The sequence below is a fragment of the Triticum aestivum genome, chromosome 3D (assembly GCF_018294505.1).
Source record: "Triticum aestivum cultivar Chinese Spring chromosome 3D, IWGSC CS RefSeq v2.1, whole genome shotgun sequence".
Taxonomy (NCBI): domain Eukaryota; kingdom Viridiplantae; phylum Streptophyta; class Magnoliopsida; order Poales; family Poaceae; genus Triticum; species Triticum aestivum.
Window position 1 is genome coordinate 545,146,447 of NC_057802.1, and position 25,818 is coordinate 545,172,264.

The window sequence follows — 25,818 nt, forward strand, 5'->3', positions numbered from 1 at the left end:
AAATGAACCTAGAAAATATGGATTCCATGATTGATGTAAATGTAGTTAACACACTCTTACTGTCGGGTGAAACTTCATGCGATGCAGACCACCTAGTTGGCTCTCATCTTCTCCCCCATATAATCTGATAAACAAAAGTAAGTTTTTCTTGATGAGACATTATGGATCAATATATGATAGGTGCAGAGATTATATGACCGCATTGGAGGCTTGCTGCAGTTGATACGATTTGCAGTAGCAGTTACCATGGTAGTAGAGCACAAAGCTAGGCAAACGTGAGAGCGCACATGGGTTACTGTGGCACCTGGCACGTGCACCCTGCAGTGCAGTATCGACCGTGTAATAGCCATTGGCTATGGCAGCCATAGCCTCAATTAATCGATGGCCTGGACAGGAAGCAGTGCAAGGATCCTCTTGCCTATTGAAAACATGAATTACAGGACAACATGAGGTTCCCAATCCTTGTGTTCCTTTCTCTTTTCACTACAGATTAATCACAGTTAAGCCAAATCTTTCTTCCGAAGTCGTGCTGAGCAATGAGTCTAGCTCAATTTCATTATTTATTGGCGACTGCATTCATTTACATGACAGATGAAAACCACAGAGCAAACCAATTGTAAGTGAGTCAAAGTTTTTGTGAACCTGTGATTAGATGAATGGCTGAAAGCACCTGCCCGACAACCTGTAGATATCTACAACATCTGACGCCTAATATATCAGTGCAACAGAAGAGAACTAAACTGAAAAATCTGAAATGGGCGAACGCAGAACTAAAACTGCTCCGTTAAAAATCATGTATCCTAGAAAGTGCAAATAATGAGTCAATTTCCAACGCTAAGAGTTTGAGCCTGTTCTGAAATATCATCTAAGCCATTAGTAAATGTACAGAACGTAACTAAAACTTAATGAAGATAGCAAATCAAACTTTTTCCAAAGTTTTTAAGTCACATAGGGGATAAAATTTCAAAGCGCATTAAGCTTGCAAGTAGAAGACAAAGTAATTAAAGGAGTAGGTAATCCATACATACATTAGATTTTGAAGGAAAATATAATAAGGTGCTTGGAAGTTGTTTCGGCCTCCTTTGCCGGGTGCTCGACAGTTGTTTGGGCGAGATGCCGGAAGCCTTTAGCTTTGACTAACATCTCGGTCAAGATGGCCTGATTTCTTGCGCCCTCACGTCATTGTTATGGGAGTATAATATATTATGGAAATTCTGATGGTAGTTGAGAAGGCCGCGAGCTTGTATCCATGACTTGCAGAGTTGCAGCAAAAGATATGCGCTTGTGATTGGATCTGCGCGGGCATCTTCCACAGCCACAGGTTGAACTCGAGACATTGGCTGCTCCTTCCCGACCACGGGACCCTCCACAATTGCAGAGAGATGGCGATAAAGGAATCTGCAAAGAGAAAATATTGAGCATGGGAGATGAGAGATTAGACGGAGATTAATTACATGCTAGATAAGGAAAGCTAGTCCTTTAAGATCTCTTTCTTTTTTTCCCAAGATTCTGAGAGAATCGATGGCCTCAATCGTGTCCTTCAAGGATGGGAGATGAACTCGATTAGGGCCTGGAGTGTGACCTGTAGTGCCACCAGTCCAACGCGATTCCTCAACTCGGGACCCTCTATGGGAGACATAGGAGGGAGGGCCGGTATAGGAGGCGGAGGAGGAAGATAGCCCAACGGGGCAGAAGAGCTTTGGGGAATAAGAGTTTTGTATTAACAGGGAATTCAGCGGGGACTCCATAAGGGATACAACACGCAGATTTTTTTTTAGGCTCATAACACGCAGATTCGAGGGACTCATAACACGCAGATTAGTTGTGAAGATTTTCTAATGACGTGGGAATTTAGACTGAGAATTATATGATTGATTGATCTCCACCATTATAACATGGTCCCACCAGTTGTGAAGATTTTTCTAATGACGGGTTGATCTTCACCGTTATAACTTGGTCCCACTAGATTAACGGTTCTTAATTACTGATTAACGTGGGAATTTATTGAGAGTCTGTAATTAGTATATGTATGTATGTATGTATGTATGTATGTATATGTATATGTATGTATGTATGTATGTATATGTATATGTATATGTATATGTATCTGTATGTATGTGTATGTATGTATGTATGTATGTATGTATGTATGTATGTATGTATGTATGTATGTATGTATATGTATGTATGTATAGATAGATAGATAGATAGATAGATAGATTGTAAAAAAATATGGAGTGGCAATTTTGGGAGAAGCTGGGGAAAGGGACGATTCTAGGAGAATCGTCCAAAAGAACTGGCCCATGTACTTCACACGGATGTGGAAACTGAAATCCGAATCAAAATTGACCATATAATCTTGAACCACCTAACTACCATGTGATCATCTGTATTCATTACACAAAAATTCTGCATACACCTTGAATATGAAACTTTACATCTAATCTTAGAACTACCCGTGTAAATTTGCGGGTTATGATCGAAGAGACTAGCAAATTGTTCAATATCGCAGTAACTTGACCTGTTTGGGTGCAACCATTCTAAAAGAAGAAAGTTAAGCACACAAAGCTCCATAGATCATTCACCAAAGCCAAGTTCTATTTTTTTCATCATAAAAATGAAAATGTGATATTCACTGAACTAAACTTGCACTTTTTAGACATAGGCTTGGACATACAAAAATATCAATACTTAAACACGATGGTTTTCCTCCTACCGTACTGCTGGACATATCCGCCACACAATGCAGAAAAAGAAATTCACAAATCTTTAGGTAAACTAACTAAAAAGAGATGAATGATGTCAAATCCAAAAGGGGGGAAAGCGACGACACTGACGATTGCAACCTTTAAACAAACAAAACACAATTTGATGCTGATCGAATCAAGACGCTCCTCCGAGCTATAGCCACTTAATTACTTGGCAGCGGCGGCGGCAGCAGCCCACATACTCCGCAGCTTCCCGGCATAGTCCACCATGCTCTTCATGAGCGGGGCAGCCTTCTTGGCCGCCTCCGTCTCCACGAACCTCTCAGCCCAGGCGGCCAAGCGCGGAGTCCTGCCTGCGTCGATGACCGTCACGCCGAACATCTCATGGAGCGCCTCGAACCAGAAGAGGTTGCACCCGAGCGCGATGTCAAGGTACCCGACGGAGTCGCCGGCGAAGTAGTCTTTCCCACCAGAGCACTGGGCGAGGGCGTCCTCCAAGGGCCCGACCACCGCGAGCGCTGCGTCGAGCTTCTCGGCTCTGTCTTCCTCCGTGGCGGCGCGCAGGATGCCTATCCACGCGGGGAATAGCTTGTCGTCGATGTAGGCGGCCCAGAAACGGGCGACAGCGCGGCCGTAGGGGTCGGCAGGGAGGAGCGAGGCGCCGTCGGCCCAGACCTCGTCGACGTACTCGACGATGGCGAGCGACTCGCAGATGGGCCTGCCGACATGGATGAGCACGGGGACCTTCTTGTGCACCGGGTTGGAGTCGAGGAGGAGCTCGCCCTTGTCGAACAGGTCCTGCTCCAGGTACTCGTAGCTCACGCCCTTGAGATGCAGGGCCATGCGCACGCGGATCGCGAACGGGCTCACCACCGTGCCCAGCAGCTTCACATCTCCTTCGCCGGCCATCGTCTTGGATCGATCTCTTCCTTGCTACTACTATTTGCTATTTGGTGCTCGATCGTAAACTGTTTGCTCTGCTGTGTACGTATGTGCTCTTAACTGAGTTTGGAAGTGTACGTCTATTAGGTTCGTTCTGGTTGTTTATATAGCGCAAATCAAGCTGAACAGTGGCTGGAAGAGTAGCTGCAGATATGTGCATCACCGTTGACGTATTCATTTCATGGTAGGTGCAGGTACGCGAGCATCCTAGGATTTCTTAATCACCGAAAGCCGGAAGGTTGACTGGTAGCTCGGCGTCACATGTGACGCTTCAGTGTTATGAGACGATCTTTGTGCCGCATATGCCCTGCGAGTCATTCTACTCTTGCTGCGTCCACTGACCCGGTGAGCGGGAGCCCGGAGCAAGCACAACATCGCTGCCTTGAAATGCTTAGATGGTCAGCAGTACAGTGGTATCCTTATTCCATCAGAGTTTAAATCCTGATGCTCGTATTTATTCTGAATTTATTTAAGGATTTTCGGTGATGCGTGTTAAGTAGGAAGAGACGTTTCTGTCGACTACGAGACGCCTACGACGACTTCATAAAATCTTAAGATTATATGCCGGCTTAGTCTCTCGAAGATGCTCACAGGGATAGATGTGCGTGTATACATTCATAGGGGTGAATGTATATGTGTATATATATGAGCACTTGCGTTTATACCGCCTTAAAAAAAGAAAAAGAAAACTTACGTGTAGAAAGCGAAACCTTTTTTGGCGAAAAATAGAAAGTGAAACCTTGAGTGAAGATAGGGCCCATAAGCACATGGATGTACGTGCTCAAACTTGAGAGAGAAAAAGCTTCGATTTTCAACTTTAAACTTTTCATTTTTGCATCAGAGACAATACATGAGCTACAATGCTACACTCTAAGAAACTCTAGATTTTTTTTTGCGGGGAAAGTTTGTGTTTTATTCCTCGGTAATAGAATTATAGTCTGCTAATACATCTTCAACTACACTCTCTGGCACACGGCACAACCAACAATCGGTGCTACCACTAGAACGACCAATATTCACTAGTAGAAAACAGGGCTTTCGTTCAGACCAAATAAGCCGATTAGTCCCGGTTCATGCGGCTAAAAGCATTAGTCCCGGTTCAAATGAGCCCTTTAGTCCCAGTTTGGGACACGAACCAGGACTAAAGGGTGCGATGCCCTTTAGTCCCGGTTCGTGTCTCAAACCGGGACTAAAGATTAGACCTTTAGTCCCGGTTTGAGATATGAACCTTCGTGTCTCAAACCGGGACTAAAGGTCCCATTTTCAAACTCTATCCCCCCCTCCCCCGGATCGCCTTTTCAGTTTTGTAAAAAGCAAAAGAAAATGATAAAAACTTCAAAAATTAAAATCCTCCGAGATGTAGTTATGTTACTACATCTACTAGTTAGGAAAATTTAAAAACTTAAATTTGGACATGTTTTGCAAAAAGTGTAGGGAAATGTAAAACGGCTATAACTTTTGCATATGATGTCAAAAAAAAACGTATAATATATCAATCCGATTTTGACAGCCTACGACCTGTTTGCAATTTTTTAGAATCCTCAAATTCTAAAAGGAAAAAAAGTTATGCTCAAATTTCAGTTTTTTTTTAAATTTTCGTTAAATCTGGTCAAACTATGGTCAAACTACTTATTCAAGAAGTATTAGTGTTACTAAATAATTATTCAAGAATATTAGTGTTACTAAATAATTATTTCAGTTTTTTTATTTTGGTCAAATCTGGTCAAACTATGGTCAAGCAATGGTCAAACTACTTATTCAAGAAATATTAGTGTTACTAATTAATTATTGTTTTTTAGAACAATAGTTTCAAACTCAAACAGTGAAATGTGTGACTTCATGCTCAAGCTAAACTCCTGAGGGTTAATAGGATTGACATCTTACTATTGTCAGGAAAACAACAAGTGCAGACTTGGAAACGAGGGAGAATAGAACCCGGAAGTTAAGCGTGCTCAGGCTGGGGTAGTGAGAGGATGGGTGACCGTCCGGGAAGTTAGATGATTTGGAATGATGAGGGGTGATTAGAGATTAGAGGTTAAATTGAGCAGTGATGAGGGGTGATTAGAGATTAGAGGTTAAAATAATTCAGAAATTTGAAAATCGGGAAAAAAATTCAAAAAAATCATAAATTTTTCTTTAGTACCGGTTGGTGTTACCGACCGGGACTAAAGGTGGACCTCCAGGCAGCAGCCACGTGGAGGGCCTTTAGTCCCGGTTCGTATAAGAACCGGGACTAAAGGGGGAGGGCCTTTAGTATCGACCCTTTAGTCCCGGTTCCAGAACCGGGACAAAAGGCCCTTTTTCTACTAGTGATTAGCAAGACTATGAGCAACTCTATTTTGACGATGCTCGATTTTCTGTCGAATAAACCAACGCAACTCCAGAAGTTTCTTGATCTCTAACATAAGATGTCCATAGTCGGAACGATCCAATGAATTATCTGATAAAGCCGCAACAACACACGAGCTGTCAGACTGAATCACAATTGGAAGGTCTGACTGCTGCATACTCTTTGATAGTCCTTCTAGCACCGCACTAACTTCTAACTCTAGGGCATCATTGCAGTGAAATAGGTAACGATAAGCCGAAAAGATCACCACCCCATCTGAATCTCTAAGAACCATACCTGAACCTGCCTCCTAGATTCTTTCACAAACGACCCATCAACTGATAACGCCACCCAACCAGGAGGAGGCCTAGGCTAAGGGGCATGATGTTTTACGCGTGGAGTCAGGGCTGCATGCACCACGTTCAGTGGCATTTTTACCTTTAATGATATCCTCGATGCTACGTTTTTGGGCTTGGTCAAAAGAAGATAAATAGCTATACACAAGAAGGTCTTTGATATTTCTGGAGGTGGAACCACCTTGTTGTGCAGCTGATCATTACGCAAGCTCCAAATTCTCCACAGGAGCATAATGATCATGTCCCTCACATCCTCTCGCTGCTCCGACAACAGGTTAAATAACCAGTCGGATCCTGTGTTGATCAACATTTCATTCGGCGGTAGAGGCCATACCTGTCGCATCAACTCCCATAGTGACACAGAGTATGGGCATGTGATCAATGCATGGAAGGAATCGTCATTGGTTGCACCACATAGCCGATAACCACCAAACTCACTGATGTGATGTCTTGCTTTACATGCATTCGTGGGCAAAGCATCAACAACTATTTTCCATGCAAAAGTACACATCCTGTGCGGAACTCTAGCCTGCCACACCAAGTTCCAACAGGGACGATTTCCATCAGGCCTTGAGCTACTGGCACCAGTAGAGAGCTCAAGTTCACTTCATTCATCACAAGATGCCAATGATAATCAAAATGGAGCTAATGAGGAAGAAATCACTTCTACTTAAACTTTTTTGAATGAAATACCAACCAACACATAAAGCAATAACCAGATAGATAGAATGATAACAGGTAATACGAAGATATCAACACAACCGGAGTCACGAGGCTTGATAATGACCAATGGGTTAGGATCTGAGGAAGCTTAGTTTGGATGATGGAATATTCGTTGTTCTGATTGTTGATATACTCTAGTTGAAGGTGATAGTGTTGAGATAAAAGTGAATGATGATGTTGGTCACTATTTCCAAACTCATAAAAGTTTGGTGTCAGAGGATTGTCTGTCTCCAACAATTTCAAACATCGTAGTTGCAAATATATTGGCAGTCCTCATTGCAAGGGCAAAGAATATGGCCAGGTAGGAGACTAGCGAAAATATTATTACTACATACACTTCCCTAACAAAAACTCTTCGTACTAAGTCATTTGGATCATCGTACTTTCATGATTTTTGCTAACCGTTTTCAGATTGAATTAGTACGCAAACTTTTGTAAAACATGTATGTATGTATAGCATTGCGTGTGGTTTAATCCTCATCTAGTGGATGGAGAAGTTTCTATTCTACAATATGTTGATAACCCACTATCATTTCCATGGAACACGATATGGACAAAGGCAGTCAATATGAAATTGATTCTTTGACTTTTCGAATAACTCTCTGGACCTAAGATAATTTTCTACAAGAATGAATTATCCTGCTTTGGACGTGCCAAAGTGGAATAGAATTATTTATAAAAAATATACTGATGTGAGGTTGGTAAACTCCCCTTTAGATATCTTGGGGTACCAATATACCATTGAAAGCTCACCAGTAAAGACTGGAAATGTATCGAGGAAATGTTTGGAAACAAACTTAGTTGTTGAAAATGTAAGCTGATGTCTAATGGCAGTCAGCTGATCCTAGCTAGTAAGGGCCAGCTCTTTTGTTGATTTCTAGAATAAGTTGGGTATTTCATATTATTCTAGAAGCCGAACAATATTTATAGCATTATTAGTAAATTGAACTATCGTGTGCCGCACATAGATGTGGAAACTAAATTCCGAATCTAAATTGACCGTACAGCCTTGAACCACCCAAACTACCATGCATGCGGTCATTTATTCATTTCTAGATGCATCATTTGTATGCATCATTCTGATGCAGAGGCCGGGGAGATCCCCCTTTTCGAAAAAAATTATTCATTTCTAGATACACCTCGAAGATGAAACTTATCATCTAAACATGAAACTACCAATGTTGTTTGTTTAATAATCAATATTGTAGTAATTTGACATGTTTGGGTGCAAGCAGTCTAAAAGACGGAAAAAATAAGCATATGGGGCTCCATGGATCAATCACCGAAACCAAGTTCCATTTTCCCCATAAAAATGCAAATGTGATATTTACTGTACTAAATTTGCACTTTCTGGACATGGACATTTATTGCTTAAAAAGTCAAAAGAATACATTAAGTAGTGCAAACTCTTATAAAGCACTTTTATAGTAATTGAAAACTACATCCAAATATTTAGTGCACCGAAGTCTTCTTCCTCCTGCACTCATCAACAATGCATAGTGAACAAAGCATGTTTTTGCCTCTGGGCTTCCATCCTACAGAGAAAACTTGTGGAAATCCAATAAAAATCTCAAAAGACTTGAAAACGGTGGTTTTCCTGGTATGTTGCGTCACACTCACACTTAGGAAGTCAGTGGGTTGCTCAACCACAACTTTATCAAAGTAAATGGTCATTTTATTGCATACTTAGGAGACCGGAGACTGGAGGAGGGGACGACATGAGGACCGTCGGCCACGATGAACATACAAAAAATCTCAAAAGACATGAACACGATGTATTTTCTCCCATTGTTCTATTGTAACATTTTATAATGCTGTACTATACTCCTGAACAAGTTAGTGGGTTGCTCAGCCACAACTTTATGAATATAAATGGTCATTTTATTGCATACTGGACAGATCATAATGCAGAAAAGTGAAATTTACAGATCTTTATTAATAATAAGTAAACTAATCAAAAGGGACGACCGACGATGACCACCTTTATAGACAAACAAAACACAACTCGAGGCCAAGCGAATCAAGAAACTCCTCCGAGCTTGCCACTTAATTATTACTTGGTAGCTGCAGCAGCCGCCGCCCACATAGCCCGCAGCTTGCCGGCGTGCTCAACCATTCTCTTCATGGGCGGGGCCGCCTCCTTCCCTGCTTTCGTTTGCTCGAACCTCTCAGCCCAGGCGGCCAAGCGCGGAGTCTTGCTGGCGTCGATGACCGTCACGCCGAACATCTCTCGCAACGCCTTGAACCAGAAGAGGTTGCACCCGAGCGCGAGGTCGAGGTACCCGACGGAGTCGCCAGCGAAGAAGTCCTTCCCACCAGAGCATTGGGCGAGGGCGTCCTCCAGGGGCCGAACCACCGCGAGCGCGGCCTCGAGCTTCTCGGCTCTGTCCTCCTCCGTGGCGGCGCGTAGGATGCCTATCCACGCGGGGAACAGCTTGTCATCAATGTAGGCGGCCCAGAAGCGGGCTACGGCGCGGCCGTAATGGTCGGCAGGGAGGAGCGAGGCGCCATAAGCCCAGACCTCGTCGACGTACTCGACGATGGCAAGCGACTCGCAGACGGGCCTGCCTGCGTGGATGAGCACGGGGACCTTCTTGAGCACCGGGTTGGTGGCGAGGAGGAGCTCACCCTTGATGAACAGGTCCTGCTCCAGGTACTCGTACCTCACGCCCTTGAGGTGCAGCGTCATTCGCACGCGGACCGCGAACGGGCTCACCGCCGCGCCCAGCAGCTTGACGTCGTCTCCTTCGCCGGCCATCGTGTTGGGTTGATCTCTTCCAATTTGCCGCTTGTAAACTACTCCTATTTGCTCTGCTGTGTACGTGTGTGCTCTTGTAAGCCTCAATCCCTTGATACTCAATTTGCAAGCAAGTGTGCGTACATAGCTTCGTTCTCGTTGTTTATATAGCGCAAATCAAGCGGGACAGTTGTTGGAAGAGAAGCTGCTAGAACCATGGGAATTGTGTTGGGTAGGTCCACGGTGTGCTATGCGCATCCCCCTTGACGTACGCAGCATGCACTGAAAAGTCACCCCTAAAGTAAGGTTGACTAGCTTGGCGTCACATGTGACGCTTCAGTGCTGGATTTCATGCACTCTTGCTGTGTAGCGACGAGACTCGGTTCACTCATCCGGGGAGCGGGAGGCGGGAGCGAACACAACATCGCTGCAGCGAAAACTTACGCCAAGACAGGGCCGCCAATAGGCTTATGGATTACGGGATAATAGATAATATCACATGCGTTGATGTGAGAATTGATTGCAGTATATTTGAATGAGATTTGATCATATCAGGTGAGGAACCTCTCCCCGGGTGAACATTTGAAAAACATAAATTATACTCCATAAAACATGGATATTTGGATCCTTCAAATGTGAATCTTTTTTCATGAAAGGAGAATGACCCCGGCCTGTGCATCTGGCCGATGCATGTATCCATATTATTAATCATTCACAAAGACCTTGCAAATTAATATATCAATAAGTCTGAAGCCGCCATCTTGTCACGTCTCTCGCTACTCTTATCCAATTGATGAAGGGGTGCCGATTGTCCGACCCGAATACTAAACAGACCTCACACCAAAGCCTAACATCTAAACCGGAGTCCCCAACCAATCAGCATTGCCGGGTCTGGGGCACACACCGGTCTGACGCACTCTCAGAGGCCATCTCTGTCGGCTTCCATCAATCTATATTCAGAGCAGGTATTGAAGCATCCACCTTGCCAGGCCTGCCGTCGAGGACGCCACCTCCCTAGGCGCGTCCATCATAACACATCTGTCGCGGAGACTCTGCCGCACCGCCGAGACTCCACATCATCGATGTGTCACTTGAAACGCCGCTCCACCGCAGAAACCATCCACTGGTCCCTCGAGCCAATGCACACCTCCAATAATGATGCCCCCAAGGGGGGAACAACACAAGAGCGCTATCATCCGATCAACTAATCTAGGGTTTCCTCCGAAGATAGCAGATAGAAGTGTGGAGCTTCTCCACGGTGATGCCTTCTGGAAGGTGACGACACAGAAGAGTGTCGCCATCGCCGGCCTTGGTAAGTAGTCGAGAGCAAGATTTTCACCTGGATCTGCTCAACGAACCTCCATCTAGCAACGTGTGCACGTGTCACCGCCGATTTCTGCCGCCACATAGCGCGCAAGCCGCACCGGCCAGATCAAACCTGACTGGAGGCCATAGCGCGCATGACGCCAACTTGTCCACCAGGCCCTCCATGTCGCCGCTGCACCACCTAGAATGGATCGGCTGCGCCTCCACACGTTTTGGGTCCCTGCATCACCCCTATGACGCGGGAGAGAGGGAGTCCTCCGCCACCGCCGCGGCCCCCGGGTTTAGCCCGGCGGCGTCCCCCGATGGCGGTGGAGGGAGGGGAGTAGGGAGCTGGCGCCTCTGGTGGCTAGGGCTTGGGCGCCGCCCGGGTCGCCCTAGCAGGGACGACGTGGGGGCCTCTACTAAAATGAGAACTGAAACTGAAATACAATCTCGGGTCAGCCGGCTCGTAGGATGTTGCTTTCCTGCATGGGTGGAATCCACCATATCCATGGCTTTCTTTATTCTTTTACACAATCCCTGCTCCGTTGCATGTATCGGTGCTCAGGTGCATGCATCGATATGGCATTTTTGTCATTGGCCTATCCCTTCGCCACATGAAAACTTCCCGTGCAATATATGCTCTTTATGTATGTAAATATTGGTCAAAAGTCGTGCCCTCTCATGATTATTCGAAAGTCATGCCACATTTCAAAGACGGCGATGCACCAGAAGGAGTTATATTCAGAGAGATCCGTGACTTTGCCCACTTAAAATTTTCAAGCATTTCGTTTTCTTTCGTCGTTACAAAATGATGATAGTAAGTTATGAAGGTCAACTACAAAGGCGTAGGCTATGTTTGATAATAAAGTATTAAAAAATCAAAGTATCAAAAACTACAGTAATATAGCATGTAGGTATAAAATACCATGGTTTTAACAAAAATAGAGTATTGTGAAGTATTCATGATGCAGAGGACCTGTTTGGTACAGTGTTGTAAAATTAGCTGCCAAGTTGTTATTGTTAACACTGCAAACATTCCCATTTTCTAGCTGTTAAGCTGGCTTGCATGCAGCAATTGATTGGCCAAGAACAGCCATGCATACGGCCATAGAGCAGTTTGTTTTCTACCTATGTAAGAGCATCTCCAACAGGCGCCAGTTTAGCGCGCGCGCAACCCGGCGGGTGGCTCCAGCGGACGCGCAATAACCGCGCGCGCGATATAAGGAGTTGGGCGTGCGGTCGGATTCGCTATCTCGCGCGGTGTATTTGGGGCGCCCGCTTCCGCGCGCGGCACACTCGAGCGCTCGCGCTGCACTCTCTCTTCTCCGCCTCCTACGCCCCGCGCGCGCCGGCGCCGGCGAACTGCACCCCATGGACGCACGCGCCGGCACCCCGCTCACCCCATTCTATAGTCGCGACCCCTCCACCGCCGCCGCCGCCGCAAACCCTAGCCCGGGTGGCGTTTGCCTCGCCTCCGCCGGAGCTCCTCCGACCATCGGCCTCGCGCGCGGCCTCTTCATGCTGCCGCGGATGACCTCGGCGGCGGGTGGCGTCGCACCGGCGCCGGCCCGAGCCGCCGCCCCCTCCTCGCACACATTCCCATGAAGATGCCGTTGAAGATCTTGCCAACACCGTCGGAGCTTCACGTGATGCGGTGCGTGATGAGGAGAGAGAGGAAGATTCATCTTCGGAGGCGAAAGAATCGTCTTCCGAATATGAGAACGAGGACGAAGATGAGGACGAGGAATGATGTGTCTTTCATTTGTGTATTGAACTTGATTTGCATTTTGAACTTGGTTGGATGAACTTGTGGGCATGATTTTGAACTTGTGGGCATGAACTTTTCTTCATCAACTTGTTTGTGTGAAATTTTATATGTCATGTTCATTGCATTTTGAATGTTTCAACTTCATTTTGTGTTCAAAATGCCATATATGCAATGCCCCAGTGAGTCACGTGCGCTGCATTTTTTGCGCGCTGCATTTTAGCGCGGCTGCTGGAGCCAGCGCTGCGCGCCACGCCAAACCAGACGATGGGCGCGCGGCAAAGCAGTTTTTTGCGCGCGGCGCGTTCGGCGCCTGTTGGAGATGCTCTAAGAATGCATCCAGGTATGATGCAATCCATCACGCCCCCGTCGAATCATGCCATGGCCTCCAGGTAGCAGCGGTGAGCTGTGCAACCCCTCCTACAAATTTGCCGCTGAGGGAGACAACACCAAAATTGATAGGCGGCGGCGGCATGTAAACGAGTGGAGTTGTGCCCATGGTTTTTCCCGGCTGCTCTGTTTTAAAAAAAAGAGGTCCGGAGCTCTTTTTTTATACAGAGAAAAAACCATGGTTTTGTAAATACTGTAGTATTTAAACTACAGTTTTTAGTTGCAATCAAACAGCTCATTGTAAATAAAACTATGATAATCTTAAAAACTGTAGTATTCTGAGAATATTAAGAAAATACTTTGCTATCAAACAGGGCCGTAGTGTTAAAAAAATTTATGCCCCCTCCATTTTTTCCTGGTCTTGTGACCGGCATTGGCAGTGTTCGGCTCCCTTACACCTATTAATTTTCAACAAACTCCCAGACATATTAAGATTTAATAGCTGAATAAGAAAACATGTTTGATTGCATTTTAGATATAAAATTTATTAATAATGTCCAGATGCTCTCACTATTGGTTGCACTATATAAAAAGCCTGAGGAGTCAGATATTACATAATATAGATTTGTGAATGTTTGAAACCAATAAACTATTTCCACCAATTGTTACTCCGAGAGTTGTATTATAAGACCGACAGTGCTGGTGTAGATACCATTGTGGCGGCTGCTACGTGAGGTCGACGACATAGGGGAGTAGTAGCTTTTTTGGTTTTTGTTTTGTTCTGAGGGACTGTGATCTAGAACATGAGATGTGGTAGTTTTTTCCCTTTTTAGGATGTGAGATCTTCTAGTTTTAAATTTTATTTATTTTATTTAAAGGGACATGTAGAAATATACAAGATGTGCACGTACGTTTTTTTAACAGCATGTACATGCTATGGTTTATTTAAAGGGACTTGTAGAAAGATATAAGGTGTGTATTTTCTTTACGTACATTTTTTTTGGACAGCACGTACATGCTAAGGTTTATTTAAAAGGACATGTAGAAAGATATATGATGTGTAAGATTTTTTTTTTAAACAACACGTACAGGCTAAGGCTAGGATGGAGCGCGCTTAGATCTAATCCATTAATTACGTATTTTAAGTTATGGGTCCACCAAATCAACGATCCAGATGTTTTTAATTATTATGGTAATTTCTAGCTTAATTATCTTTTTCTGATTTCTGATTCTGATTAACCCATCAAGCACTTTTTATATATAATAGATAGATAGATCCCTGCTCAGTTGCATGCATCGGTGCTCAGGTGCATGCATCGATATGGCATTTTCTCGTTGGCCTATCCCTTGTCAACATGAAAACTTACCCGTGCAATATATACTCTTTATGTATATAAATATTGGTCAAAAGTCATGCCCTCTCATGATTATTCGATAGTCATGCCACATTTCAAAGATGGCAATGCACCGGAAGGAGTTATATTCATAGAGATCTGCCACTTTGCCCGCTTAAAATTTTCAAGCATTTCGTTTTCTTTCATCCCATGCATTTAGTTTTCTTTCATCCCATGGGCGTGTAATAAAGTAGCACATTGCCTTGCAGCATTTGGCTCACGGTCCCAGGTCAGCCGCCAAGTTTGGGCGGAAAGGCTTCTTGATGATGTAAACGTTTAGAGCCTGTGTGATTTATGGAATCAGAAGTGTTCCATCTAACAAAAAAAAAGACAGCGATTCAATAAATTTTTAGGCCGCTGAAGCAGGAGGCGATACTGCGGCGCACGACTTCCTCGATGACAACAGCGATGTTGTTTACTGCCATGGCAAAAACAGTGAGAAACACGTCGCAAACATCGTTGCCCCGGCTTTGCGGTGTCATGATTCTGATTTGCAACATTGTTGATTTGGCCTTGCTGCCTGGGTGGCCCAATCTTTCTACATCACTGCCCCGGCCGCCACCCCTTACAACCTTGCTTATTTCGGTCTGCAGCATTGTGAGTCCGTCTTGCAGCGTCACCCTCCAGGCTTGCAACTTTGTCATTCCAGCTTGCAACATCAGTTACGCCACCGTACAGAGTCGCACATCCTAGCTTGCAGGGTCCATGTCCGACCTTGCAACATCGGCATGTTGGCTTTTCAGCGTTACCCTTTCGGCTTTGCGGTAGCGGCAAACACCGCCTTGCAACATTCACATCTCGGCCAGTACCATCGTCACCCGGCCTCGCAGCATTGCGATTCTGGCTTGAAGGAGCAAGGTTTTGGTTACCGGTCAAAATTTTGAGATTTCCCATGGTTACCACGTATTTCCGTGCCCTTCGTAAGTCCCCATACCGAGCAAAAAATACCAATATTTTGAATTTAAAAGCTCGATTTATAGTAAAGTACGTAGGATCTACATAATGTCACGAGAGTTGGTTCTGACGTATTGGTACTGTTTTGAGAGGTCTCTAGTTCGAATGTTCGTTCATTCATTTATTTGAATTCAAAATTTAACTATAAAATTCGTTCGAAATATTCTCGGTAACCGTGATAACCATGTTTATCAGTTCCCCTCAGTAAAATTTCCTCATTGGGTAACCAAAACCTTGCCAAGGAGTAGTGGTAGCAGCAGCAATGCGCTACTGCTCCCCGGATGAGTGGACCGAGTCTCATCGCCGCAGAAAAACGACACTCCAAGCGCGTGGAAAGATCATCTGACACTGAAGCGTCACGTGTGACGCCAAGCCAGTCAACCTTACTTTGTGGTGCCCCGCAAAGAAAAAAACCTTACTTTATGGTGCCCCGCGAAGAAAAAAACCTTACTTTGTGGTGACTAATAGATCCTGAAATGCTCGCGTACGTGCAAGCATTCTGCGTACGTATGGGGTGATGCACATATACAGATTACAGACCTAACACAATCCCCATGGCTCTAGCAGCTTCTCCAGCAGCAGCTGCTCAGTTTCATCTGCGCTATATAAACAACAAGAACGAAGCTATATACGTACACTTGCAAATTGAGCAAAACTTAAGCGCACATACGTACACAGCAGAGCAAATAGTTTACGAGCACCAAATAGTAGCAAGGAAGAGAGATCGATCGAAGAGGAATATCGGAAACGATGGCCGGCCAAGGAGATGACGATGTCAAGGTACTGGGCACCGCGGCGAGCATGTTCGCGATCCGCGTGCGCATGGCGCTGCACGTCAATGGCGTGAGCTACGAGTACCTGGAGCAGGACCTGTTCCACAAGGGCGAGCTCCTCCTCGCCTCCAACCCGGTGCGCAAGGCCGTCCCGGTGCTCATCCACGCCGGCAGGCCCGTCTGCGAGTCGCTCGCCATCGTCGAGTACGTCGACGAGGTCTGGGCCGGCGCCGCCTCGCTCCTCCCGGCGGACCCCTACGACCGCGCCGTCGCCCGCTTCTGGGCCGCCTACATCGATGACAAGGCTGTCCCCACGTGGATAGGCATCATGAGGGCAGCCACGGAGGAAGACAGGGCGGAGAGCCTGGCCGGTGCGCTCGCGGCGGTCGCGCCCTTGGAGGACGCCTTCGCCCAGTGCTCTAGCGGGAAGGCCTTCTTTGCCGGCGACTCCATCGGTTACCTCGACCTCGTGCTTGGGTGCAACCTCTTCTGGATCGAGGCGCTGCGCCACATGTTCGGCATCACGGTCATCGACGCCGGCAGGACTCCGCGCCTGGCCGCCTGGGCTGAAAGGTTCGTCGAGACGGAGGCTGCAAAGAAGGCGGCGCCGCCCATGGAAAGCATGTTGGAGGAGGCCGGGAAGCTGCGGGCTATGTGGGCTGCTGCTGCCGCCCCGGCTGCCAAGTAATTAGTTTGGAGATTTGCAGTGGTCACCTTTTTTTACATCAGCGTCATTGGTCACTTGTTTACCTAAAGGATTATGAATTTCATTGTTCTAAGTTGTGTGATTGATTTCATTGCATAATAAATGGTCATCTATCTTTGTAAAAGTTGTGATTATGCTCCACTCTTATAAGTGTGTTAAACTTGCAAAGTTGCAATCTATACCATGTACACAATTACCAAACATGTTGACAATTTTGCCGTTCCGGATCCTCACGTCGACAGCGCCACCTCCGTAATCGCGGGAGACAGAGGTCGTGGAGAGAGGGGGTGTTTTTTTCTCGAGAGGTTGTAATGGTCTGGGATTAATTCCACGCATAGGGAGGAGATGTTTTGTCCCCGGCAAAAAAAACACAGGGCTGGGACAGAATTGGATGGGGTTTTTTGCGGGAAAAACTTTCAATTTATTCATCAAATATCAAGAGAGTAAAAAGAACATAAGAAGCATTTAAAAATTACATCCATCTCCGATCTATTCATGATGTAACCGAATGCATTATATGGAGCAGGTGGGGATAAATTCCCGGCGAGAGCAATCCCCGCCAAACCGCGGGGCTTGAACCTCAATCCCGGCAAACGAACAAGGCCTTAGCGTGATGCTTTCAGAGAAAAAAAAACATCCCACCTAAAATTATTGCCCCCATATATTTGAGCCTTTTGTTGCTCGTGGTGGTACAATCATTTCCGCACTCACAATGTACGTGCAGCATATTTGTTGCTATTAGAGCATCGACAGCAGCGCCCGGACGCGTCTACGGACACTAACCGGTCACACCTCAAATAATGCAATCCACATCCGGATATCTCAATTTAGAAGCCTCAAATCTATATTATTACATGCAACATAGCGATCTTTAGGCGGAGCTCATCCGGTCACCGTGGCCATGTCCGGCGACCGGCTGCGCTCCCCGGAGTTTTGGTCCGGTCGCCAGCAAGGTAGAGTGGGTGAAAGGATCGAGATGGACCTAGAGGGGGTGAATAGGTACAATTACAAATTTTAATTATTACGTAGTAATTTTAGGCAATAATGCGGAATATGAAGATGAGCCTAACAATTGCAAGTGTAGTACTAAGAGCTAAGCAGGATAAACAAGTAGCACAAGTATGTAGGTAAGCAAGCACAATACAATACAAGTAAGTGCTAAGAGACAAGTAACCACAAGTAGAGAGTTAGGGTTAGTAATAACCGCAACTCCGGGAGACGAGGATGTATGCCGATGTTCACTTCCTTGGAGGGAAGCACCGTCACCGTTAGAGAGGTGGATGTTACCACGAAGGCACACCAACGCCACGAAGGCTCACCCTATTCTTCCTTTGAGACAACACCACGGAGGCGTTTCTCAACCACTAGTGGTAGACCTTGGGCTGGTCTCCAAACCCTCACAAACTTTTCGGGGGGTAATCACAATGATCGATTCCTCTCCAAAAGACTCCTACCGCCTAGGAGTCTCCAACCTCCAAGAGTAACAAGATCCAAGGGGAAAGCTCATGACTTGCTCAACTCACAATTTGCTTCGGTCACAAGGAGAGGGAGAAGATCTTTCTTTTGATTGGAACAACTCTTCGAAACTCTCAAGAATCCAACCGGGATCTAGGATTTAGTGTATGAGCAAGGGAAATGGAGCACTGGTGTTCTTGAGGCGTGTTTGAGTGAAGTGTTCAACCTTATCTCAAAGAGATAAGGGACTATTTATACCACAAGCAAATTAGAGCCGTTTAGACAGAGATTGACTTGCCCGGATGATCTGGAAGACCATCTGGATGGTCTGGTCAGGGTCCGGATGATCCGGAAGACCATCTGGATGGTCTGGTCAGGGTCCGGATGATCTGGCTGAAGGCCCGGATGCAAGTGGAAGTAGCAGAGTTGCGAGGAGCCCGGATGATCCGGATGACGGGCCGGATGATCCGGCTACATCCACCAAGGTTCTGTAAATATAGGGGGAAGATTACCCGGATGATCCGGGACAGGATCCGGACGATCCGGGCACAGCCCAGATGATCGGGGGCACCGTCCGGATGATCCGGCTTCAACCATCAGTGTTCTGTGATGAAGGGCGCACATTACCCAGATGATCCGGAACAAGGTCCGGACGATCCGGGTTTAGCCCGGATGATCTGGGGCTCGGTCCGGATGATCCGGCAAGGAGTTTGTGTAGAGAATGAGGAGGAGGAGTAGGTTTTGGCTAAGGGGTTTTGCTAGGGATTTTGGTCCTTTGTGAAAAAGTTCTTGTGAGACCAAATATGAGCAAGCCTTGAACCTATACCTGGGATCCCCTCTTAATAGTGCGGGATTCCTATTACTCAAGAAATATAAAAGAGCACGATACTTCGTCTTCGTTTGCTCCTTTCCTCATTGATAATTTGCTTGAGTAATATCTCATATGATGTGATCATGATGCACATTAGAAAAACCAGAGGACTAACGACCTGTATATACTTAGCAAACACGGTTAGTCCCCTATATGTAAATTTGTCATCAATATCAAAAATATTCTTTAAGAGCAAGATTGCACTTTCAGTAGGGCATGGGACATGAGCCGGCTCACAGGACTCAAGGCGCCGCCGTCTCCCATGCCCTACTCTTTCTCGTCGGAGCCCGGAACCTGTTGGGTACCTGTGGACGTCAGATCGATGATGGATCCATCATGGGACGAGCCGGCGACATCCACCACGACGCGATTGAGGCGCCCAGAGTGGTGCACCATACGGGGCGCCGGAGAATGCAACTCCGCCTCGCCGACGTCCATCGCCACGAGCGCTGCCGCCACCTCCTGCGCCCGCTGCCTCACACGGCGGGCACGCCACGCCATGGTTGCGTCGGACGACGCCCACGGTGCGTCCATGACCTCAGCGCACCAACGGAGGGATTGCCCGTCCGCCACCGTGTTAGGACGCCATATGGACCGCACTGCCTCCGTTGAGGCAGCGACGGATACCCTAGCGTCGGATCCATGCACCATTTGGGCGGACGCAATAGATTTCCCGACGGAAGGAGTCCGAGCGCTGCCTTGCATGGGCCTCCTCCCGGGAGCGGCGCAGCGCAAGCCGGACAGCCATCTCCTCCTCGGGGCCGCATGGGATGAGCTCGGGGTCGACAAATCTGGAGGTGAAGGACTCGGATCCGCTGTCTGCCATGCCGGAGACGGACGGACGGCGCCGAAGACGAGCTTGGGTGGCAGAGGGGAGTGGAATGAAATGGTTAGGGTTTGGTCCGGCGATTGGATAGGGAGGAATATATGTGGGGCCAGATGGGTCAACGTGGGCTGGATCGAACGTGGACCATATCCGTCCATATTTGGGCTGGATATGAGGGGTGCCAGTCAGCGCGGACGTTTGAGGCGCCCGGCTAGGTCGAAATTTCATGACCGGTCAGTGACCGGGTGGGCCGCCCGGGCGTTTGAGAAGAATTTGGGATGCCTGGATGTAGATGCTTTTAGTGGATATCATTTTGGGTATAAATGGTTCGTTGGAGGAGTTGATCATAAGGAATCCGAAGCATGTGCAAGAGAAATATCTGATATGTTCCTTCTCTGTTCAGAGAAAGAGAGAAATTCCCATATCCGTCAAGGAAAACGAAAGAATCCAAGTTACCTGCTCGCTGAAAGACCTGACTGCGACGATGCAAATCTATCTCCAAACAAGAATCAATTCTCAGAAAGAAAAACGAGAGGAGAGGAAGAAGTAGCAGCCCATGTGAAAAGCTGATACGTATTCCTCTCGATAAGAAGCGTGTCCGATAGATCTAGGCAAGGGGTGGTGAGCCGGACGAGAAGATAGAACGGTTCGAACGCTATCGTGTGGTCCGACGTTGGTGGGATCGACGGGCATCATCTGCTGCTTTTTGACCGCGAGGTCATAGGCCAGGTGCGGCATCTTCCATTTTTTGAACAGAGAGCCACCCCCAAGTCGCTTGTCGAATTCACTTTCGGTCAGCCATGCATTGCCCTTTTTCAAAATTATATCTGATTTATATTATATCAATAGACACAGGGTACAATCAGATGCAGTGTAATTAAACCCACACACGAAAACAACCTCAAAACGAAGGGGGGACTATGACTATAAATAAGGACATCTAACGGACATGACATGGGAGGAAGCAATCCAACACTAATTATAAAGTATCAGGGAGAAAAAATAGGTGAGGATCATGCATGTGATGAGATATTTATGGTTTAGTGTCCTCTTTAAAGGAGAGAAGAGGGCGGTCATGCATGCACGGTTGGGAGGAGAGAGAGAAGAGAGGGACATGCATGATGCATATGATTGGTCGAGTGCATGTACGGACTCCGAGAAAACTCCCTCACGTTTGTCTCCAAAATACCGAAAATTTGGACGCCTAGACAGCTTCACGGACTGATACAGGTCCCCATTGGATTGCAAAAGTGAACAAATATATTTGGTCGGTGTTTTGCGGGTCTTCCTTGGAGATGCCCTAATGCCTCTATTTTTTTGTCAGAGCAACTGAACTTGAACTTATCGCCGTTGCACCACCATAGCGCACACTTATAGTGAACAACATCATGTTAAACATCGAGAAATTCAACCACCAAAGTACCTGCAAAGACCTGTAGTGAAACAAGCCTTGTTGAATCGCCGCAATAGTAGATCACCGTGTACGATGGAGATTGGCAATCGTGTCAAGCATATCAGTGGGGGAGTCGCCCCGTACTAGACAGACGAACACACTAATATCGCTAGACCAAGCTGACGACTTTGCTTGCAAAGCCTCGAAGGAAGAGGTTGTCGAAGAAGACAATGTTGTCGCCGCCGGTGTACATGGAACCACGCCGATGGACAATACAGATAACCAACCCGTTATTGAAGAACACGGGGGACAAGGACTCCAATGCCACACCAAGCGTCATCAAACTGGATTGAAGTCGGAGGACTTTTATTCGAGATGACACCATCATCATTGTCGGAGAACCGTCACCTTGACCCAAAAATATACTAGAGTAGTACGCAAAGGCTCACGGCTGGGAGCGACGGCCGGAGGCGGAGGGGACGGAAGATTGATATTTTGGCAGCCATCCAGTGCCGTTTAGAGTTGAACCAAAACTTGTTTAGGCTTTGCTTGGATTATCGTTTTCATTCCAGATACACCCGTATAAAACTTACAGACCTCCGCCCGCCGTTTTGATTTCCGGCCGGAAATAGCTGTTGGCCGGTAAGTTACACTTGTAAGAATAATACACCCGTATTCAATTACACCCATGCCAAGCGCGGCCTTATGATTTTGCTTATTCCGTTCACAATGCCAGTTCACCTTTGTGTTGCCATTCTCGAACCGAACATGTGCATAATTTCGACAGTTTGAACTGCATATATCTTTCGGAGATCAAACAGCATACATAGAACTTGATTTATTTAAGGGGACGACACGACACACAACGGCCATATTACAGTGAGGTGCAGTAGAGTGGAGAACGAGGTACGTTCCTCCAGAGCCTTTGTATGAGCTATGCAGTGCTCATTCTTGATGGCATGGCGGCAGGTGATGTGATACATCGTCACACATACTAGTAGCAAGCATCATAGTTAATTAACCGGCCCATTATTCAGTACGGTCGATGCATGATTAGGTAGTAATCGTCGAGTGCAGTAGCCTGCAGCGCTGTGACGACGAATTCGCTGGTCGGGTTCTACATGCAGAACGGCTCGCGCTCGACGTCAAACTTGTAGGCAGAGGACAGCTGAGGCTCCTGCAAAGTTCAACCGAATGCACAGTTCAGTATATGTGAGCAAAAATGGTGACATGGGCAACAGTTACGCTAGCTAGGGTGCATGCTGCTAACACTTGAGGGAGAAAAATCTGACTTACCTCCACGCCGCTGAAGTTTGCGACCTTGCGGATGGAGCCGCCGATGGGGCCTTGCAGGTTGCAGTTGCCGCTGCTGTCGCGCATAATGGCCCTCATGGAGGTGAGCAGGCGGCCGTAGGTGGTGCGCGGCTCGCACTCCACCGCTCTGATGAAGCTGTGCGTCATGGCGCCGATCGTGGCGTAGGGCTCAGGCAGCTGCACGCACACACCGGTGGCATACGTGTGAGAACGAAAGAGACATGAAAGAATCAATGAGAAAAAAGCTTGTCAATGCTACTGAGTACTGACCACGCTCATGTTGCTCTTTCCGTTGCTGCTGCCACTGATGAGCACGGCCTGGCCTCCGCTGGTGCCCTTGCAGGCGCCGGTCATAGGGCGCTCGTCCCTCCACCTCCAGCGCCCGGTCCTGATCAAAACATTTCATATATGTAAGTAGGCGCTTCCCCTGCATGCGAACATGGATGGGATCGGCGTTATGAAAGTTGACGAGATAGATACTGACTGCTTGGACACGGTGCATTGGTAGGGGAGGTCGAGGACGGTGGCGCTGTGGCAGGCGTCGACGATGGCGTGGAGCTTGACGCCGTGCACCAGCGGGCGGACGATGGCCTCGTTGATCTCGTCGTCCAGGATGGGGCCCTGCTGGAACGAGTCCACGGGGCAGAGGGCCTCGTCCATGCCGTCCAGCTCGTCGCCGTCGTCGTCGGGCACCTGCGCGCCCAGGCCGGAGAACTGGAACACCAGGGAGTCGCCGTAGCTGCACCCCTGCACCAGCCAGTGCATCGCCATGCGGATGTTGTCCTTGGTCGGCTGCCTGCATGGGTTCCTCTCCTCATCTGTTCACGTACACAGTAAACCAATTGATCAAAAAAATTATCAAACACGAACAAGAGAAGATGTTGGATTGGTTTGTTACGAACCGGTGAGGATGAGGACGCAGTCGTTGGGGAAGCCGAAGCGCTCGGTGAGCAGGTACCGCATGCACTTGACGTCGTTGATGGGGCCCCGCAGCTCGCAGGAGCGCCGGTTGGTGTACTTGATCCCGATCAGCACGGCGCGCTTCTTGCCGCGGCCGCCGCCGAAGGCCGGGGTGGGACGCATCGGCGGCATCAGCATCCCGCCGCCGTTCCCGTAACCCTGGCCGTAGCCGTGCTGCTGCCGGCCACGGCCGCTGACGCGCGTCACGCAGCTGCACTGCATGCACTGCACGGCGCGGGCGCCGGGCATCGCCGTGATGCTCGAGCTGCACTGCCTGCACCGCACCATCGCGCCAGGACCCATGGAGCCGTAGTTCATGTTCATGGCTGGCTACCTGGTTTAGCTTAGTTAAGCTAGCGCTACGACGTGCGTTTGCTAGCTGCTTTGCTTGCACTGCCTCAGCCCCTCGCCCCTCCCGCCCTTTATATAGCACATGACTGATTGATGAGGCTGTGCATGCTGATGATACCAACGCCGAAAGTTTATTCAAATATTCTATTTCTATCCCCAAAACAAAATATTCGCTTTAGTGGAAATGGGCATATATTATTATTGTCCATGGAACATTTCTTTTTGTTTCTCTCTGCATTTTCAAGGAATCGACCAAGAACGCCCTTGATGTTGTGTATATACGCCAAACGCCAAGTGGAAATGGGTACGTGATTCCATGTTTCTCTCTCGATAAGAAGCGTGTCCAATCAAGGCAAAGGAGTATTGAGCCGGACGAGAAGATAAAATGGTTCCAACGCTATCGTGTTGTCCGATTACTAGTGCAGGAATGGACATCAGAGGCGTCCCATGAAGCCGGTTTTGGCGCAAAAGAATTAGGCAAATGATTCCAGCCGGACGACCGGCCACAGCCTCCGCCGGTGGCCGAATTCAGTGTTTTGATCCTTTTGGAAAAGTCGAGTCAGATCTGACTCTGGTTCAAAACATTTTTAAGATCTGACCCTTTATCCTATCGCCGGGGTCGATGACGGCATGGTATAACTGCCCACCGTCCGGGCCCTGGTGATAGGGAACTTATCCACGTCAGCGGCCCTAACGGCCCGCCGTCCCCTACCAAGGTCTCGGGCGATAGGCTGTTATACCCTACTGCCATCGACCCTGGTGATAGGGTTTGAACAATTAAAGGCCGCAGTGGGCCGGCTGGCAGGTCCCACCCACCGAGCCAGCCCCCTTCTTCTTCCTACCGCCCGAGACCTTGGTAGGGGAGAGAAGTAAGCTCTTTCGATCTCTCCAATTAGTTTTAGTCAAATAGCTCTAGTTTTGATGAGTTTTTTGACACTAGGTGAACCCTAGTTCATCTTGTACTCCCTCCATCCCTAAATATAAGTCCTTTTAGAGATTTCAGTATGGAATCCATACGGATGTATAGAGACCAATGTTTTAAATAGCCGGCTATAGCTCCGCTATAGCCTGCTATATAGCCTTTTCGGCAGGGTGCTGCTAAATGGTCCGATGTACAAATAGCCCGCTATAGCCCGCTATAGCTGATTTTGAGGTCCGTCGCTATTTGACAATAGCCCGCTATTTAAAACATTGATAGAAACGCAGTCTAGATTATAGATTCATTCAGTTTGCTCGTATGTATTCTATATTGGAATCTCTAAAAAGACTTATATTTAGGAACGGAGGGAGTCGTTTTGAAATTTGAATGAATGAATGAATATATATGGATGTGGATGAATGGATGGATATATGTTGGATGTGGATATATGTTGGATGTGGATATATGTTGGATGTGTGGATGAATGAATGGATATAGGTGAACCCTAATTCATCCAGTTTTAAATTTTTGTAACTAAATTTAATTACAATTGATGTGTGTATCAATGGATGGATATGGATGTCTGGATGAACCCTATTTGATCTTGCGGTATTGCTATATTTAAAAAGAATTCATATGCATACACTACTGGAATTACACACTACGTCGAGTGCCAGAAAGACTCGGCAAAGTCTTTGTCGAGA

General features: G+C 47.2%; 4 protein-coding genes across 4 annotated transcripts; 1 reads left to right on the plus strand and 3 right to left on the minus strand.

Moving 5' to 3' along the window:
- Positions 1-2,662: 2,662 nt before the first annotated feature.
- On the minus strand, positions 2,663-3,734 carry LOC123075290 (probable glutathione S-transferase GSTU6). The gene has a single exon (XM_044497935.1). The coding sequence runs from the start codon at positions 3,615-3,617 to the stop codon at positions 2,916-2,918; it is 702 nt and encodes a 233-aa protein (XP_044353870.1). The 5' UTR covers positions 3,618-3,734; the 3' UTR covers positions 2,663-2,915.
- Positions 3,735-8,964: 5,230 nt separating this feature from the next.
- On the minus strand, positions 8,965-9,912 carry LOC123075291 (probable glutathione S-transferase GSTU6). The gene has a single exon (XM_044497936.1). The coding sequence runs from the start codon at positions 9,814-9,816 to the stop codon at positions 9,112-9,114; it is 705 nt and encodes a 234-aa protein (XP_044353871.1). The 5' UTR covers positions 9,817-9,912; the 3' UTR covers positions 8,965-9,111.
- Positions 9,913-16,195: 6,283 nt separating this feature from the next.
- LOC123075292 (probable glutathione S-transferase GSTU6) lies at positions 16,196-17,176 on the plus strand. Its single transcript, XM_044497937.1, has one exon. It carries the CDS (start codon positions 16,297-16,299, stop codon positions 17,005-17,007), a length of 711 nt encoding a protein of 236 aa, XP_044353872.1. The 5' UTR covers positions 16,196-16,296; the 3' UTR covers positions 17,008-17,176.
- Positions 17,177-22,393: 5,217 nt separating this feature from the next.
- On the minus strand, positions 22,394-24,239 carry LOC123080347 (metacaspase-1). Its single transcript, XM_044503258.1, has 5 exons — positions 23,787-24,239; positions 23,369-23,702; positions 23,155-23,272; positions 22,867-23,061; positions 22,394-22,747 (listed from the first exon to the last, which is right to left on the minus strand). Exons 1-5 carry the CDS (start codon positions 24,166-24,168, stop codon positions 22,688-22,690), a joined length of 1,089 nt encoding a protein of 362 aa, XP_044359193.1. The 5' UTR covers positions 24,169-24,239; the 3' UTR covers positions 22,394-22,687.
- Positions 24,240-25,818: the final 1,579 nt, after the last annotated feature.